Source organism: Monodon monoceros, unplaced genomic scaffold (assembly GCF_005190385.1).
Source record: "Monodon monoceros isolate NGI ecotype Baffin Bay Population unplaced genomic scaffold, NGI_Narwhal_1 Super_Scaffold_11, whole genome shotgun sequence".
NCBI lineage: Eukaryota > Metazoa > Chordata > Mammalia > Artiodactyla > Monodontidae > Monodon > Monodon monoceros.
This window is the reverse complement of record NW_021703767.1, coordinates 72,376,450-72,392,310: the sequence shown is the minus strand read 5'-3', so window position 1 is coordinate 72,392,310 and position 15,861 is coordinate 72,376,450. Positions and strand designations below refer to the sequence as shown.

Sequence of the window (15,861 nt, the reverse complement as noted above, 5' to 3'; positions counted from 1 at the left end):
AGTTGGAGCCTGAGCAGAGTGAGATGGTTACACATGGGACTGGTCAGAGCCCAGTCTGGAAAGTAGATGGTACTAGAAGCAGAAGGCTAGTTACATACAGAGAGATTGATCAAAGGAATATATATTTTAAGGGTAATGTTGTCTGTGATTTTCAGTGTTGGAGAAGAGAGTTATAAATATTGAAAGGGAGAAAACTAAATATAGACCATATATTATTAGATTAGAATTGGAGAAATTTTTATGAACATATTTTCAGTTTACATAATATAAACATATAGTTATAAATGTATATCTATTTTACATATATTTATGGAATTCCCTGGCTCTATCCACTGAGAAGGCCTGGGCTCAATGCCACCCCAGTAGCAATGAGCACACCTAAGCCTCAGATCTTAGCTTCTAAATACTATTCCCCATCTAAATTACCAAGGCTGTTTGGATAAATGGCCTGTTCCAGGAGTGGGGCAAGGAAATATTACAGATTACTCTGTAATATTTTATGCCAGAAAGCAAGGAAGTGCTCAAGGAATGATGGAGGCATGTCAAAGGGCACATAATCCAATTTGAAAGGGTTCCCACTGGCCAAATTGGGAACAATTTGAACATCAGATAGATGATAATAATACTGATAGTAATGCACTGAATAAACTAAGATATCATGGGTCTTTACTAATATAAATAAGTGAATTAATTGAAAGTTTGATGAGAATGGAGATGTGTACATGGTTTCAATAACTTGCTATTTGCAAATGGAAAAAGAGTAATTTTGCAGTAGAGAAGCCTGGCAGACACAACCTTCATCAAGTGCTGAAAGTTTATAGCATCAGTAATGGGACAAATCAGAAATGTATACCACCTGGTAGGTGCATTGAAAAGAACATACATCTCTTCTGTGACATTCCTGCCAAAGTTGCAGGACTAAATGTGGGAACATCAGACAAATCTAAAGAGACATTCTACAAAATAATTGTCCTCTAATTTTCAATGGTAGCAAGATTACAAAGTCAAGGAGAGACTGAGAAACTGCTCTGACTGGAAGAGACTTTAAAAATATGACAATTTTAATGCCTATATGCTCTGATATAACTCATGATTTCAAAATGGATCCTTTTGCTATTAAGGACATTATTGGGGAAACTTCAGTGGGATATGAGCATTAGATGTAGTAATGTATTAACATTGCTTTCTTGATTTTGATGGTCTTGTGATTGTATAAGAAAGTATCTTTATTTGTAGCATTACACACTGAGAATTCAAGAGTGACATCAGAGTAGCATGTTACTCTCAAATGGTTCAGGAAAAAGTTTGTGATTGCTTCAATCTTTAAAAATATATTAATTTTTAAAAAAGAATAAGAAAGGGTTTGAGAGTGACAGATGTAGAAAGTAGGCAGAGAATATTCAACATGCATATAATAGTCTCAGGAAAAAACCAAAACAGTACAACAAAACAAATAATAAAAATATATAAACAAGAAAACTTTTCTGAAATTAAAAATAATAATTTAAGCTACATATCGAAAGGACAATCCAGGTACCTAAGGTAATAACCATCACTGAGAAACATTCTAATAAAATTATTGGAATTAAGAGAAAAAATTTGGTGAAATTCCAGGCCCCCAAAAAATGTTTTTTAAAGAAAAGAAAATGAGGTTGTCATCAGAACTTCATCCTCCATCATTTATAAGAGACAATGGAGTCAACATATTTAAGAATCAAAGAAAGAAACTGTGAATCAAACAGGCTTGAAATATAAAGACTGTAATCAAATGTATCAACAGAGAATTAGGATGATATTGTTCACATAAACCCTTCCTGAGGAGAAAGAACAAACTTCAGACATCAAAAATGGAAGAGATGCTGACATAAAGACTGGTGTTAGTAATTAAGATAGTTATAAGGAAAAGAATGTATAATATGAAAAAACTGTATGCTATGACAGTTTGGAAAAAATGCAGTTATCAGAAAATGGGGGTAGAATTGTAGATAATGTGAAAATAGAAGGACTTGCCTGGTGGTTCAGTAGTTAAGAATCCAGCTGCCAATGCAGGGGACATGGGTTCAAGCCCTGGTCTGGGAGGATCCCACATGCCGCAGAGCAACTAAGCCCATGCGCCACAACTACTGAGCCTGCACTCTAGAGCCTGCAGGCCACAACTACTGAGCCCATGCTCCGCATCTGCTGGAGCCCGTGTGTTCTAGGGCCTGCATGCTGCAACTGCTGAGCCCATGTGCTGCAACTACTGAAGCCCGTGCACCTAGAGCCCATGCTCTGCAACAAGAGAAGCCACTGCAATGAGAAATCCGCGCACTGCAACAAAGAGTAGCCCCCCCCTCGCCGCAACTAGAGAAAGTCCGCAGGCAGCAACGAAGACCCAACGCAACAGGATAAAAAAAATTAGAATAAACTTTCTGATTGCTTTGAAGTTATTAATATAAAAGGATAATATTTCAAATTAGATCTGGGGAGATTGCTCATAGTAGGGGGCCAAAAGCCAAACCAAGAGTTATCATTAGAACAACAGAATAAAGCTTCCTAATTTTATATTTATATACTTACTTTTATAAATATTTACATTTTATTTAAATATATTTTATTAAGTATATATAAATGTTTATAAGTGTTTTATAAACATTTATTAAAATATAAATTTTATATAAATATTTTATATATTCATATAATATGATCCCTTGTTTAGGAATCTAGTGTGCATGTGCGTATGTGCGTGTGTATATATATATATATATATATAAATAAACTTAGGAAGGCTTGTCCTTGTGTGTGTGTGTGTGTGTATGTATATATGTGTATATATATATATGAACAAATAGACTGCACAGTGAAACTGTGTTCCAGTTGCTATTACTTCATAACCACCCCTAAAGCTCAGTGGATTAAAACAACAATCATTTTATGGATTCACTATGTTAGGAATTCCGCCGGAATTTTGGCTTGTATGGTTCTTGTGGCATAGACTGAGGTCACTTAATGGGATTCAGCTGATGGATGAGCTGCTTTGGAAGGTCCAAAATGGCTTCACTCCCCTTGTCTTGGGACTTTGTTGGCACCAGCTAGAAGTTTGGGCTCAGAGAACTATCACATGACCTCTGAAGAGTGGTGCTTTGAGAGTAGTTGGACTTCTTACATGGTGTCTGGCTTCCTCCAGATCAAGCAGCCCATAAGAACCAGGCAAATGTTCCATGGACTCTTCTGATATAACCTAGAAAGTCACATATGATCGTTTCTACCACATTCACTTGCTTACAGTTGAGTCATAAGACCAGCCCAAATTCAAGAAGGGAATATTAGACTCCACCTCTTGTTCAGGGAATGGCAAGGTCACATAGTACAAAAACATGTGGGATGCCAGGCATCTTTGGAATATATAATCTGCCACAAGATATGTGTATAAAAGTCATGTATATATATATATTCAACATATGAACATAAAATATAAAACAGAATGAATAGAACTGGAGATCACACAACTTCAATTATATCAAAAGTTAATTCAGCTTAATTGTTACAAGAAAACAATTTTCAGATTTGCTAGTAAAGCAGACTCTAACCCTATATAGTATCTTGTTGTAACAAAGTGTTAGAGTTTAGAAATAAAAGAACCATATAGCTATAAAAAAAGAATGAGGGACGTCTGTATATGCAGCTGTGGAGCATTCTTACTATTACTGCAATAAGACTATTTATTATTAAATAAAATAAGCAGGGCTTCCCTGGTGGCGCAGTGGTTGAGAATCTGCCTGCTAATGCAGGGGACACGGGTTCAAGCCCTGGTCTGGGAGGATCCCACATGCCGCGGAGCAGCTAGGCCCGTCTGGAGCCTGTGCTCCGCAACAAGAGAGGCCGCGGTAGTGAGAGGCCCGCGCACCGCAATGAAGAGTGGCCCCCGCTTGCCACAACTAGAGATAGCCCTTGCACAGAAATGAAGACCCAACACAGCCAAAAAAATTAACTAATTAATTTTTTAAAAATTAAGCAATGTGGAGAAATGTGTATGTTACTGTTTATTAAAGAAGGAGGAACAATACATATATGTGTATGTACGTATACATATAATTATAAAATGTATGTATAGTTTAAATATACATATATTAAAATAATATAGAATAAGTATAAACATATTTGTATGTTACATATATGTTTACTTATATTATTAAAAGTGGAAGTATAAACATTTCTTTAAATGTTTATAATGACCAGGACAGAGTAGGTTAGGGAGAGAGGGATATTCTTGTTTGATATCCTTGTTTTATAGATTTGACTTTGGAACTGTTTTACCTACCTATAAAAACAATGAAAAATGTAAAAAGCAACCCCTAAAAATTGAGGTTGAAAATTAAAATGAACAAATGAACCTGGATGTATATCCAGCTGGCAGCCTTAACACCTAGGAAGGAACTATTCCCAGTGACTTTAAAACAGTATTCAGCTGTATATTCCTAATAGGCCATACTCCAAAGATAAAAAGAACTAGGAAAGGTAATTAACTGTTTTTAGTAATCATGTCATGTTTGTAGTTTTGGTGTTATTTTAAGACTGTTGTGAATATAATATGGGTTAAAACAAGTCTTGATGGGTCCTCTAATTCTGTTACCCCCAGTGTCTTGAGAACCAGGATTCTTCATATGCAAGGAAGCATATAAAGTCAGAAGAGATTAAGTAAAAACCTAATGGCCCTAATTTTTAATTAGAAGAACCAGTATAAACTCAGGATTCACTTCATATTTTTAATCTTTATCTTCATCCATCGATCTGTCTGTATCTTAGCTGTGTCTACATAGACTAAAGATTTGCCATGAGTTGATAATTGTTGAATTGTCAGGGATTCATTTTTACTAATCAGTCTACTAATGTTTATACTTTAAATTTTCTATTATATTTTTAAAGGGCAATAAAAGAATATTTTATTACATATTATTGTGAGCATTTAAATATTTCTGAGTTTTTTGATGAATTGTTGCTTCAATTCCTTAATCTTGGTATCCAGAAAACAAGCTTGATGATGTGGTGAAAGGAAGAGTAACTCAGTAATAATCATGCTTAACTCTTACTCTGTCTCCTTAAAACTACACACGCTCCAGACAAGTTACTTGCTCTTGCTATAAGACTGGTTTTATAAAAAAAACTAATGGAATCTGACTTGTCTGTTAGTTGTTTATTGTAAATAGAGAAAAAGGTATAAGTGTGTATAACCGTGTAATTGCAGTATTTTTGAAAAAGTGCTTAAACTTTTTGTTATTAATAGGTTTGGTAGCTTTTAATGTATGATATAGTTTAAAATAGTCTGTCTTCAAAATCATATTTGTTTTTGTATAAAAAGTATCTTAAATAAAGTGTTATTCCTTCAGATTGCTTTTGTGCATCTTAACATTTTGAAAATTTATAAATTATATAATGAGTTGAAGTAAATTTAATTTCATTTATTAACTTATTAAGGCATATTTTTCACATATTATTGACCCTGCACAAGTTCTATAATTTGAAAATATAGGATTAGCTGATTTCTTCACAGAAAAAGTCAGTAAACAAAGCATCTAGTATAAATTATTTTAGACTTTTTTTAAGTATAAAAATTAGAATAAATCCTACTTTTTAAAATTTACAGTTAAATTCGACAGTAAAATTGATACTGCTATTTGATGCATGGAAATTGTCCTTTATTAAATGTGATACAAACTTTAAAATAGCATACTGAAAATACTATTTTCAACCAGTTCTAATTCCTGGTACACTTAGAGCTTGTTAAGTTTTAAAATTTGCATCTTGGGCAAAATCTTGTATAGATTACTCTTTTAAGGTTCTGACCACATTTAATCAATTATAAGACAGCTTACGTATTTAATACCTTATCTTCAAGTAACTTTTTTTTTAGAATATAAAATATGAATTTATTTCTCTTTTTTCTTCCATCAGAATACAGTCGTTTTGAAGCCAAAATACATGACTTACGGGAGCAGATGATGAATAGTAGCATTAGTTCAGGTTCAGGTTCTCTTCGGACTAGCCAGAAGCGATCCCTCTATGTCAGGTAAATTTTTTAAATTTCTGATTATTGCAGTCTTTATGCATGCATGCAGATTCTTTCAGGTTTTTCACCATGACTTAGTTTTACTGTAGAAAAGTGTATTGCAAACCAAGGAAATGTTTTTTTATGATTGATTTCCTGATAGTGTGTCTTTCAGGAGTTGGAGTATTATTATAATTTTATTAATGAAAGTTATATAACCTCTTGAATAATAATAGTATGATAAAGAAATACAAAATAAATACAAACCAGAAAATTTTTTAAGTTGATATTTTACTGGGTGACTGGTGTAGCTTGATATGTCATATCATCCAACACTTCTGTTTACCTGTATCTTTTTATAATAAAATATTCTTCATTTGAGTAACATTTAATTTCTGTAGTAAGTTCCACCAGTTCTTCTGTTTTCATGGCAGTAATTTATCTCTGCCTACCTGGATAGTGTACACCTCTAATTTGTGAGCATTTCTGGGGTCTTGTGGAGTAAATCTTGTTTCAGTATCCTCCTCTTCAGGCACCCTATTTAGAGCTTCCTCTACTCTGCTAAATTTACCATCATCCAAAACCATGTTAAACTCTCTTTCCTCCTTGTTGTCCTCTCTCTTTTGTGTTTGTTTTTGGTGGTGGTGGTGGTGTTGTCGTCATTTTAGTGAGTTTCAGGATGGAAAGGAAATACAAGCATTACCTCAGAGATTTTGCAGGTTTAGTTCCAGACCACTGCAATACAGTGAATATCACAATAAAGCGAGTCACGAATTTTTTGGTTTCCCAGTGTATATAAAAGTTATGTTTACACTATATTGTAGTCAGTTAAATGTGCAATAGAATTATGTCTTTAAAAACAATACATACCTCAGTTTAAAAATATTTTATTGCTAAAAATGCTAACCATCAATGAGCCTTACACAAGTCATAGTTTTTTTTTTGCTGGTGGATGGTCCTGCCTCCATATTGATGACTGCTCACTGATCAAGGTGGTGTTGCTGGAGGTTGGGGTGGCTGTGGCAGTTTCCTAAAAATAAGACACCAGTGAAGTTTGCAAACTGACTGACTCTCCCATTCGTGAACAGTTTCTCTGGAGCATGCAATGCTGTTTGACAGCATTTTACCCACAGTCAACTTCTTTCAGAATTGCACTCAGCTCTCTCAAATCCTGCCGCTGCTTTATCAACTAAGTTGATGTAATATTTCCATCCCTTGTTGTCATTTCAATAATCTTCACAGCATCTTCACCAAGAGTGGGTTCACATCTGTAGTTACTTCCTCCGCTGAGGTCTCAAACCCCTCAAAGTCATCAGTGAGGATTGGAATCAACTTCTTGCAAACTCCTGTTAATATTGATATTTTGACCTCTTCCATGAATCACCAATGTTCTTAATGGCATCTAGAATGGTGAATCCTTTATGGGAGGTTTTCAATTTACTTTGTGCAGATCCATCAGAGGAATCACTATCATAACTAGTAAGTCTTGAAAGTCAAAATTACTCCTTGATCCACGGGCTACAGAATGGAAGTTGTCTTAGCAGGCATGAAAACAGCATTAATCTCATTTTACACTTCCATCAAAGCTCTGGGGTGACCAGGTACATTGTCAATGAGCAGTAATACTTTGAAAGAAAAAAAAATTTTTTTGAGCAGTAGGTGTCAACAGTGTGCTTAAAATATTCAGTAAACCATGTTGTAAACAAATGTGCTGTCATCCAGGCTTTGTTGTTTCATTTCTGTAGCACAGGCAGAGTAGATTTAGCATAATTCTTAAGAACCATAGGATTTTCAGGATGGTAAATGAGCATTGGCTTAACTTAAACTCACCAGCTGCATTAGCCCCTAACAAGAGAGTCAGCCTGCCCTTTGAAGCTTGGAAGCCCGGCATTGACTTCTCTCTAGCTATGAAAGTTCTAGATGGCATCTTCTTCCAATATAAGGCTGTTTTGTCCACATCAAAAATCTGTTGTTTAGTGTAACCACCTTCATTACTTATTTAGATCTTCTGGATAACTTGTTGCAGCTTGTACATCAGCACTTGCTGCTTTACCTTGCACTTCTATGTTACGGAGATGGCTTCTTTCCTGAAACCTTATGAACCAACCTCTGCTAGCTTCGAACTTTTCTGCAGCTTCCTCACCTCTCTCAGCCTTCATGGAATTGAAGAGAGTTTGGGCCTTACTCTGGATTACACTTTGGCTTAAAGGAATGTTGTGGCTGGTTTGATCTTCTATCCAGACCACTAAAACTTTCTTAGTGTCAGCAGTAAGGCTGTTTCACTTTATTACTCCTGTGTTTACTCAAGTAGCACTTTCATTTTTTTTCTACTTAGCTAACCGTTTGATGGCAAGAAGCCTAGTTTTTGGCCTATCTTGGCTTTCAACATGCCTTCCTTACTAAGCTTAACAATTTCTAGCTGATTTAAAGTGAGAGACCTGTGACTCTTCCTTTCATGTGAACATTTAGAGGCCATTGTAGGTCTATTAATTGGCCTAATTTCAATATTGTTGTGTCTCAAGGAATAGGGAGTCCCAAGGAGATGGGAGGGAGATGGGGAAGGGCCAGTTGGTAGAGCAGTCAGAACACACACATTTATCAATTAAGTTACCATCTTATAAGAGCATGGTTCATGATGCACCAAAATGATTACAATAGTAACATTAAAGATCACCATAATAAATATAATAATAATGAAAAAGTTTGAAATATTGGGAGAATTACCAAAATGTGACATAGAGACATGTAGAGAGCAAATGTCGGAAAAATGACACCAATAGACTTGGGATTACCACAGGGTTATGCCAACCCAACACAGGGTTGCCACAAAACCTTCAACTTGTAAAAAAAAAAACACAATATCTGGCAAGTGCGATAAGGTAAAGCACAATAAAATGAAGTATGCCTGTAGATACATGTAGCCAATCTGCCATAGTTAACCAGAAGTCTTATGGTTCTTTTTAGTAAATGTATTTTTAATTTCAAAGTAAAAATAAAGTTAAGGCTACAAAAGACTACATACAGTATGATACCTCTTTTATAAAGCTCTGAAATAGGTAAAATCATACATAATTACTTAGTCATCCATATGTGTGTGATAAAACCAAACCAACAAAAAACGGTAAGGAGCAAGGAAATAATAAACACTGTATTCAGAATGGTGGTTACCTTCTAACAGTGCTTAACTCTTAATCTGAGGGAAACAGGATCAAGGGGAAAAATACATAGGTGAATGTAAGTTACTGATAAAAGTTTTGTGTATAGTCTTAGGTTGGAGAGTAGATTAACAGGTGTTCATTATATTCTTATGATTAATAGCTCAAGTAAGTATTCCATGAGTTCCTTTTTTTTATTAATCCGAGTACTAAAAGACAAAGTTTAAATGCTAACATAGGGAGTAGAGATAGTGAGTGATTTCTTCGTTGCTCATCGGTAATATAGTTGTGTTGATTTTGTAATTCAAAAGATTAATTTATGATAATAAAAATGTTGAGATGTAGTATTTTCCCTTTTCTGAATATCCTGTGGCATTTGTTCTACCTCTTAAGGTACTTTATTTGCTATTTTTATATTCTGTTTATTTGTATCTTCATCATCTTTGTCATCTTTATCTTTGTCATATCCACTTAATTACCTTTTTAAATAAATATTTAGTAAATTACTAACTATATCAAACCTTTGTATTATTTGAAGTTAACTATACTTTTCCAGTAGAAAGACGTTTCCTTAGTATTCAGAATTTATTGAAGTAATGACTTCACATTTATATCATTTATAATCTTTATCTTACAGTTGTAGAATTCTTTCTTCGAATAAAATCCAATGTATTGGATATGTTTTAATATATGTTTAAGTAAGCCTTCCCACTTTTGATTCTCACCTACTTCCTTCACACTGTTAGCCACTGAAAAGACTTGAAAGAACACATTTGAAAACCATTAACTAGTTCATTCATTTAGCCATCAAATAATTTCACCCCTTTTCAGTTTTACTTCAAGAGATAGTCTTAAGAGTTGGGTAGCATAAAAAGGAATAGGATTTGTATCCTAATTTCCCATTGCCAAATTAGAACAAAAGAATGAATAAATTGTATTATAAATGTAATTCCTGGGATCCTTCCTGTACTCTTGTTAGAGGTTTTTTGAATATAAGAATTTAATTTGTCACCATTCTAAAGCAATTATACTCCAATAAAGATGTTAAAGGAAAAGAATTTAATTTGTTTAAATATTGTACACTAATTAAGTATCAGGACACTATTTTCTTGTTATCAAATTTTAAAATATTCCTAACATTTTGCAAGTACTATATTAAATTAATACAGTATTTTTTCCAAAATGGTTGGCAGCTGTTAAAGTCATCATATCGTCATCTGTAGTTAGTTTTCATCATTGTTATTGACTCTGAAAACGCTATTAATTATAGTTTTATGAACAAATGAAAGGAATAGTTAACTGGGAAAATAATCACTCTGTTGATCTAGTATTAAAGTCCACAAATGATGAATCAGATCAGTCAGGGAATTTGTTTACCCAAGTGTGTCTAGTCAAAATAAAGAGAAGAGTCTCTTTTAATATTTACTTTATTAATTTAGAACAACTGACCAGATTTGTCTTCATTTTAGAATTCAATACAGGTTGCCATTGGATTGTACTAAAAGTATTTTTTTTATTTCTCATACAGTATTGAGAGAAATAAGGTAGTATATCTATTAACATAACAAGTTAATTTTGCTATTTCTTTTTTAGTCTCATTGTTTTCTTGTATTGGATTGGCCGAAAAGTTCTTTCAGGCTTTTCTGTAACATCTCACGGAAAAGCCCGAGCAAACTTTTTGGTCGACCCAATAATATAGCACAAAATTGAGCTTGGCATTATTCTGCCTACCATGGTACATTGTTTACTTATCTACCCAGATTATATATATATTTTTAGGATCCTGTTTATTTAATATTCATAATATCATTATAAGAAATAATTATGGACTTTTTTCTTCTTAATCTAGGGCCCTTTTTGATTATGACAAGACTAAAGACAGTGGCCTTCCTAGTCAGGGATTGAACTTCAAATTTGGAGATATCCTCCATGTTATTAATGCTTCTGATGATGAATGGTGGCAGGCCAGGCAGGTTACACCAGATGGTGAAAGTGATGAAGTTGGGGTGATTCCCAGTAAACGCAGGTAAATATAAGTCTGTTACAGTTTTACCGCTTGAAAATTGGACAACATAAATAATTGCTGTTTCTTTAAATTTCTTTTACTGAAGTGGTGATTTTATGCTCAGTTTTATATATTGTGTTTCACAGCCATTTAATTTTATTCACCTTATGTTGTAACCAATGACATAGTAAGAGAATATGATGCCCCCAAATAGAAATTTCTCTAAAACTCCTACTAGTTGCTAAAAACAAAATGAGTATATTTTAAGTCACTGTGCCATATATCTATACCAGTGGAGGGAGAGAGAATTAAAAGCCTCTGTAGTTTTCCCATGTAGATGGTGTTAAAACCTAAATTTTCAGGAGTTTTGATTGTGTGAATTGCCTCCTCCTCTAGACTTAAAAAATGAAAGCATTTTAAGTAAATGCAAAATTTTTAGAAATATCTAAGAATGTGTTTCACATCTCTGTTTTCTTGTTTAATTTAAAAGTATCCATGCATTCACTGCTCTTTCCTCTTTGCTTTTAACTATTCATTGTAGTGATTCACTCACTGGTACATACTTAACCATCTAGTGGCAAAAGTGGTTAAGTGCAGATTGTCTTTGAAAAGGGTGATCCCAACTTAGAACCCCCTCTAAGGTCAATGAAATGCTATTCAATGTCTACTTCTATGGGAAAGGTATTAAAACATCAGTTCATAATTTCCTCAAAAGAGCTTATTTATGAGATCTGATTCATCCAAATCATTGCCTAAAACTTAAAAGTTTTAAGATAGCCAGTAAAAATTGTCAGTGAAACATTAATGTTTATTATAGCCAGTTAATTCACTTCAAGTCAAGCTTATGACGTAATAAACTTGTTCTTTTCATATTAATAAGTTGGACTTATTTTGTTAAGAGTCTCTAAAATCGATACTTATGCCAAATCATATGCCTGTTTATAAACCTCTCTACCTTATATATATTTGTACACCTGTTTTTAGACGTTGAAGAGTAGAAATGTTAAAATATTGCCAAGGTTTGTAATTGTGGTTTTGGAATTTATGACTGTTGTTGGCTAGATCCATATTTTTAGCAAGATCCAACTATTTGGCTGGATCTTACACTTGGTGGCAACTCCTCTTTTAGCAATGCAGCCCTCAGCTGCATAACTTTTTTCCTGGAATAGAATGTAGTATACTTTAAATCCAGAAATGCTTCCACTGTGCCTTGTTGAGTCAATAGAAACCTCACATCTTAAATATCAAGGTCAGAGTTCCTAAAAATTGTCTTTATCCCTTGGAGTCTTATATCTTGCAAAGGTTTTACATGTGCTTGCAACAAATGAGAAATACAGCTGACTTTGGTAGAAAGAGATATTTTTCATTTTGTGTATAAAAATTCTGTAAGGTTGGATTTTGAAGCCAGAAGTGATAAAAGAGATGAGATATACCTTGAGACCTCTACAGATCCCCAAATTCATGACTAATATTATAGAATATAATTTTCCTTCCATAAAATGCAGTATGAAATCACAACCAATTATGCCATTTCATTCTTCAGTGTATTCTAAACTTGTATTTTCTTAAATAGAATGATATCTTTCTTAGACCTCTTTATGTCTAATAATAGCACAAGGAATTGTAGTTCCTACAATCCTTAGCTTTCTTTTGGGAACAGTGTTGACAAATAAACACAATTGAAGTCACTCAGCTATTTAGCGAGCAAGATAATGATTAGAAAACAAAACCATTTTGAGTTGTAAATGTTTACTCACTAAATGTTAGTTTTTCAGTGCCCTCAGTAAGTGCCTAGGCAGAATTATAAATTAATTATTCATATCATGGACCCTCAGGATTGCTCTGGAATAGAAAAAGCAAGTTTTAAATCCATGACTGCTAGGGTTCTTCTGTACCCATGGTAAAACTGTATAGCTAGATAATAAAAAATGAAGATATGCATTTATTCATAGGCTGTTTTGGTACATTTTTCTGCTATATACTAATGTAATTGCTATGTTGAAATCAAGGATTTGTAAAGCTTAATTTATATGAAATTTTGCACGATTCATATTGTAACAATCTACACGATTGCCGATTGTACATTTGTTGTAGTTTTGTTTGCTTGCTTATTTCAAAGGTAACATCTTTAACAAGGTTTAAAATTCAAAAGATTTAAAAGCTATACAGGCTGTCTCTTAACCCTGTTCCCCAAGCACCCATTTCACCTTCTTAGGGATAACTAAGGGTACCAGTTCTTCTGTATCCTCCCAAAGATACTTTAAAACTCTATTTTGGGGACTTCCCTGGTGGTCCAGTGGCTGAGACTCTGCACTCCCAAAATAGGGGGCCTGGGTTCGATCCCTGGTCAGGGAACTAGATCCCACGTGCCTCAACTAAGAGTTTGTATGCCGCAACTAAAGATCCTGCATGCTACAACTAAAGATCCCACATGCCGCAACTGAAGATTCTGCATGCCGCAACTAAAAGATTCTGCTTGCCACAACTAAAGATCCCACGTGCTGCAACTAAAAGATGTCGCAACAAAGATCCCGCATGCTGCAACTAAGACCCAGCACGGCCAAATAAATATTTTCTTAAAAAACCCTCTATTTCGTACACTATAATTGGTTACTTTATGTATTTACACAAATATATCATTGGAATTAAGCTTAATTTTTTTATTTCCCTCCTTTTTATTTTCAAAAATTTCAGAGCTATAGAAAAATAAGAGAAATGCAAGAATAGTACTTAGAACACCCACATATCATCCTTCACCTACTTTCATCAGTTAATATTTTACCCCATCTGCTTTCTCTCTAACACTGAGTTTTTAGCATATGTGTTCCATGCTAAGATAACATTTAAACAACAAAACAAATGGAAACCTGGAAAATTGCTAAACTCAGAAGTGATGCTTCATAATTTCAGTGTAATTATGGAATAGAGTGCATATATAAGTACACATACTTGTACTGTATTTTGGTATTTCACAAGTGGTTTTGTTTCATAATAAAATGAGCCCTGTATTTCATTTCTCAGAAATTCTTATAAATTATGGGATTCAAATGACTTCTGAAGGCTTTAGAATATAAAAATTCTCCATATTAAAGTCTCAGTTCTGATGATTCCTAGTTAGAACTTTAGATATGTTTATTATAATTAAAAAATAATCTGTGCTTTGCCAGGGTTGAGAAGAAAGAACGAGCCAGATTAAAAACAGTGAAATTCAATTCTAAAGCAAGAGGAGATAAAGGGGTGAGTATGTGAAATCTATTATTTCTAGAAATTAATAATTGAAGGTAATAGGCCTTTTCATAATTCTTGTTTGAGGCACGTGATTAAAATGAGAAGGATTTTGCCATAAGAATTAACTATCAACTGCCCTTGCCGTGGTGGCCTACAATAGTAGATATGCTAAAGTAAACAATTTATTAAATTAAAGCATCCATTTCACAGACTTTTCCAAATTATCAAAACTGTCGTTTGATATATTCTTAACAACATACTTTTGGTCGTTATTTTTATAAATGAAATGATTTCAGCCTTCACTCAGATGAACAATTAACTATAAACTTGTGTCACCAGTATTAGTCATGAAGCTAATAAATAATGCATCTGAGAAAATAGGCCTTCCCAAAACTATTAATTAGTTCATAATGTAAGTTTATGGGTTTTTGCAAGTGAATTTATGGAAATTTTCTTATTTTTTCCCCGTTTATTGCTAATATTACTCATTAATAAAATCCATCTTTTAAATGTTTAAATCAGTATGAATTTTTATCTTAAGGGAATAAAGGGACAGTCAAGAGGAGGACTTTGTAGGTGGGCAAGAAATATATCAAAATTCTTTTATATATATTTTAGACGTGTTTTTGTTTTCATTTACTTTGTCCTTCTTGAATCTAGTGGATGTCAATGGATGATATCACAGGCTTCACCCTATAGTATGTGTGTAATTAGTGCAATGGAATATTCTAGCAATAGGCCTGAAGAAAATGCTGAAACACATGTTGTGTTGAAATACTATTTATAGCAATGTTTTGTGTTTTGGGGATTTTTTATCTAAAAAATAGATTAAAATTTTTTATCTAAAGCAACATCTTTTGATCAAATTTCAAATGAATATGGAAAGTTAACTCAGCAAAAAAATTAACCCTACTCTTTGTACATGTCTGATATCACTAAGCACTCAGACTTAAAAGCTTTAAAATGTTAAAGGAATATGATCCTTGATCAAAGAAATTAAATCTGAGTAAATTATATATAATGCATTCAGTTATTTTACAAATGATAAATTCTTTTAAAATTTACTTGTACCTTTCAGAAAATACAAAATTATATAGTATAATCTGAAGCAATATTTAAAATAGAAAATCTTTGGAGGAAAAAATCCCAAGTAAATGCTCAGTATTTGAAATATATACAATGGTTTTTGTGCTTGTTTTATATATGTCTTTTAAAGTATTTTAGTAAAATACACTGTCAGTGTATTGTAAAAGAGGTTGCATGTTGTAACTTTTCTTTCAAACTGTAAGAAGTTAACTGAATTAACGACATTTTTAAATCTTAGTCTTGTTTGTTGACTATAACCAACTTTATACACAGTCACTGTGTTCTAACACAGCACCAAAAGTATGCATGATACTGAGTGGGGTAAAAATACGCTTGCCATTGATACAGAACTGCATTTCTCT

At 33.4% G+C, this 15,861-nt stretch overlaps 1 protein-coding gene across 14 annotated transcripts in view; it reads left to right on the top strand.

The window, feature by feature from the left end:
• The window catches only part of DLG1 (discs large MAGUK scaffold protein 1), a 284,649-nt gene that overhangs the window by 224,209 nt on the left and 44,579 nt on the right, over nucleotides 1–15,861 (top strand). For all 14 annotated transcript variants that reach the window (XM_029215162.1, XM_029215160.1, XM_029215159.1 and 11 more), the window contains 3 exons: nucleotides 5,932–6,046; nucleotides 11,030–11,206; nucleotides 14,353–14,422. In XM_029215162.1, the coding sequence (XP_029070995.1) occupies nucleotides 5,932–6,046; nucleotides 11,030–11,206; nucleotides 14,353–14,422 (362 nt within the window). The remainder of the gene's footprint in view (nucleotides 1–5,931; nucleotides 6,047–11,029; nucleotides 11,207–14,352; nucleotides 14,423–15,861) is intronic.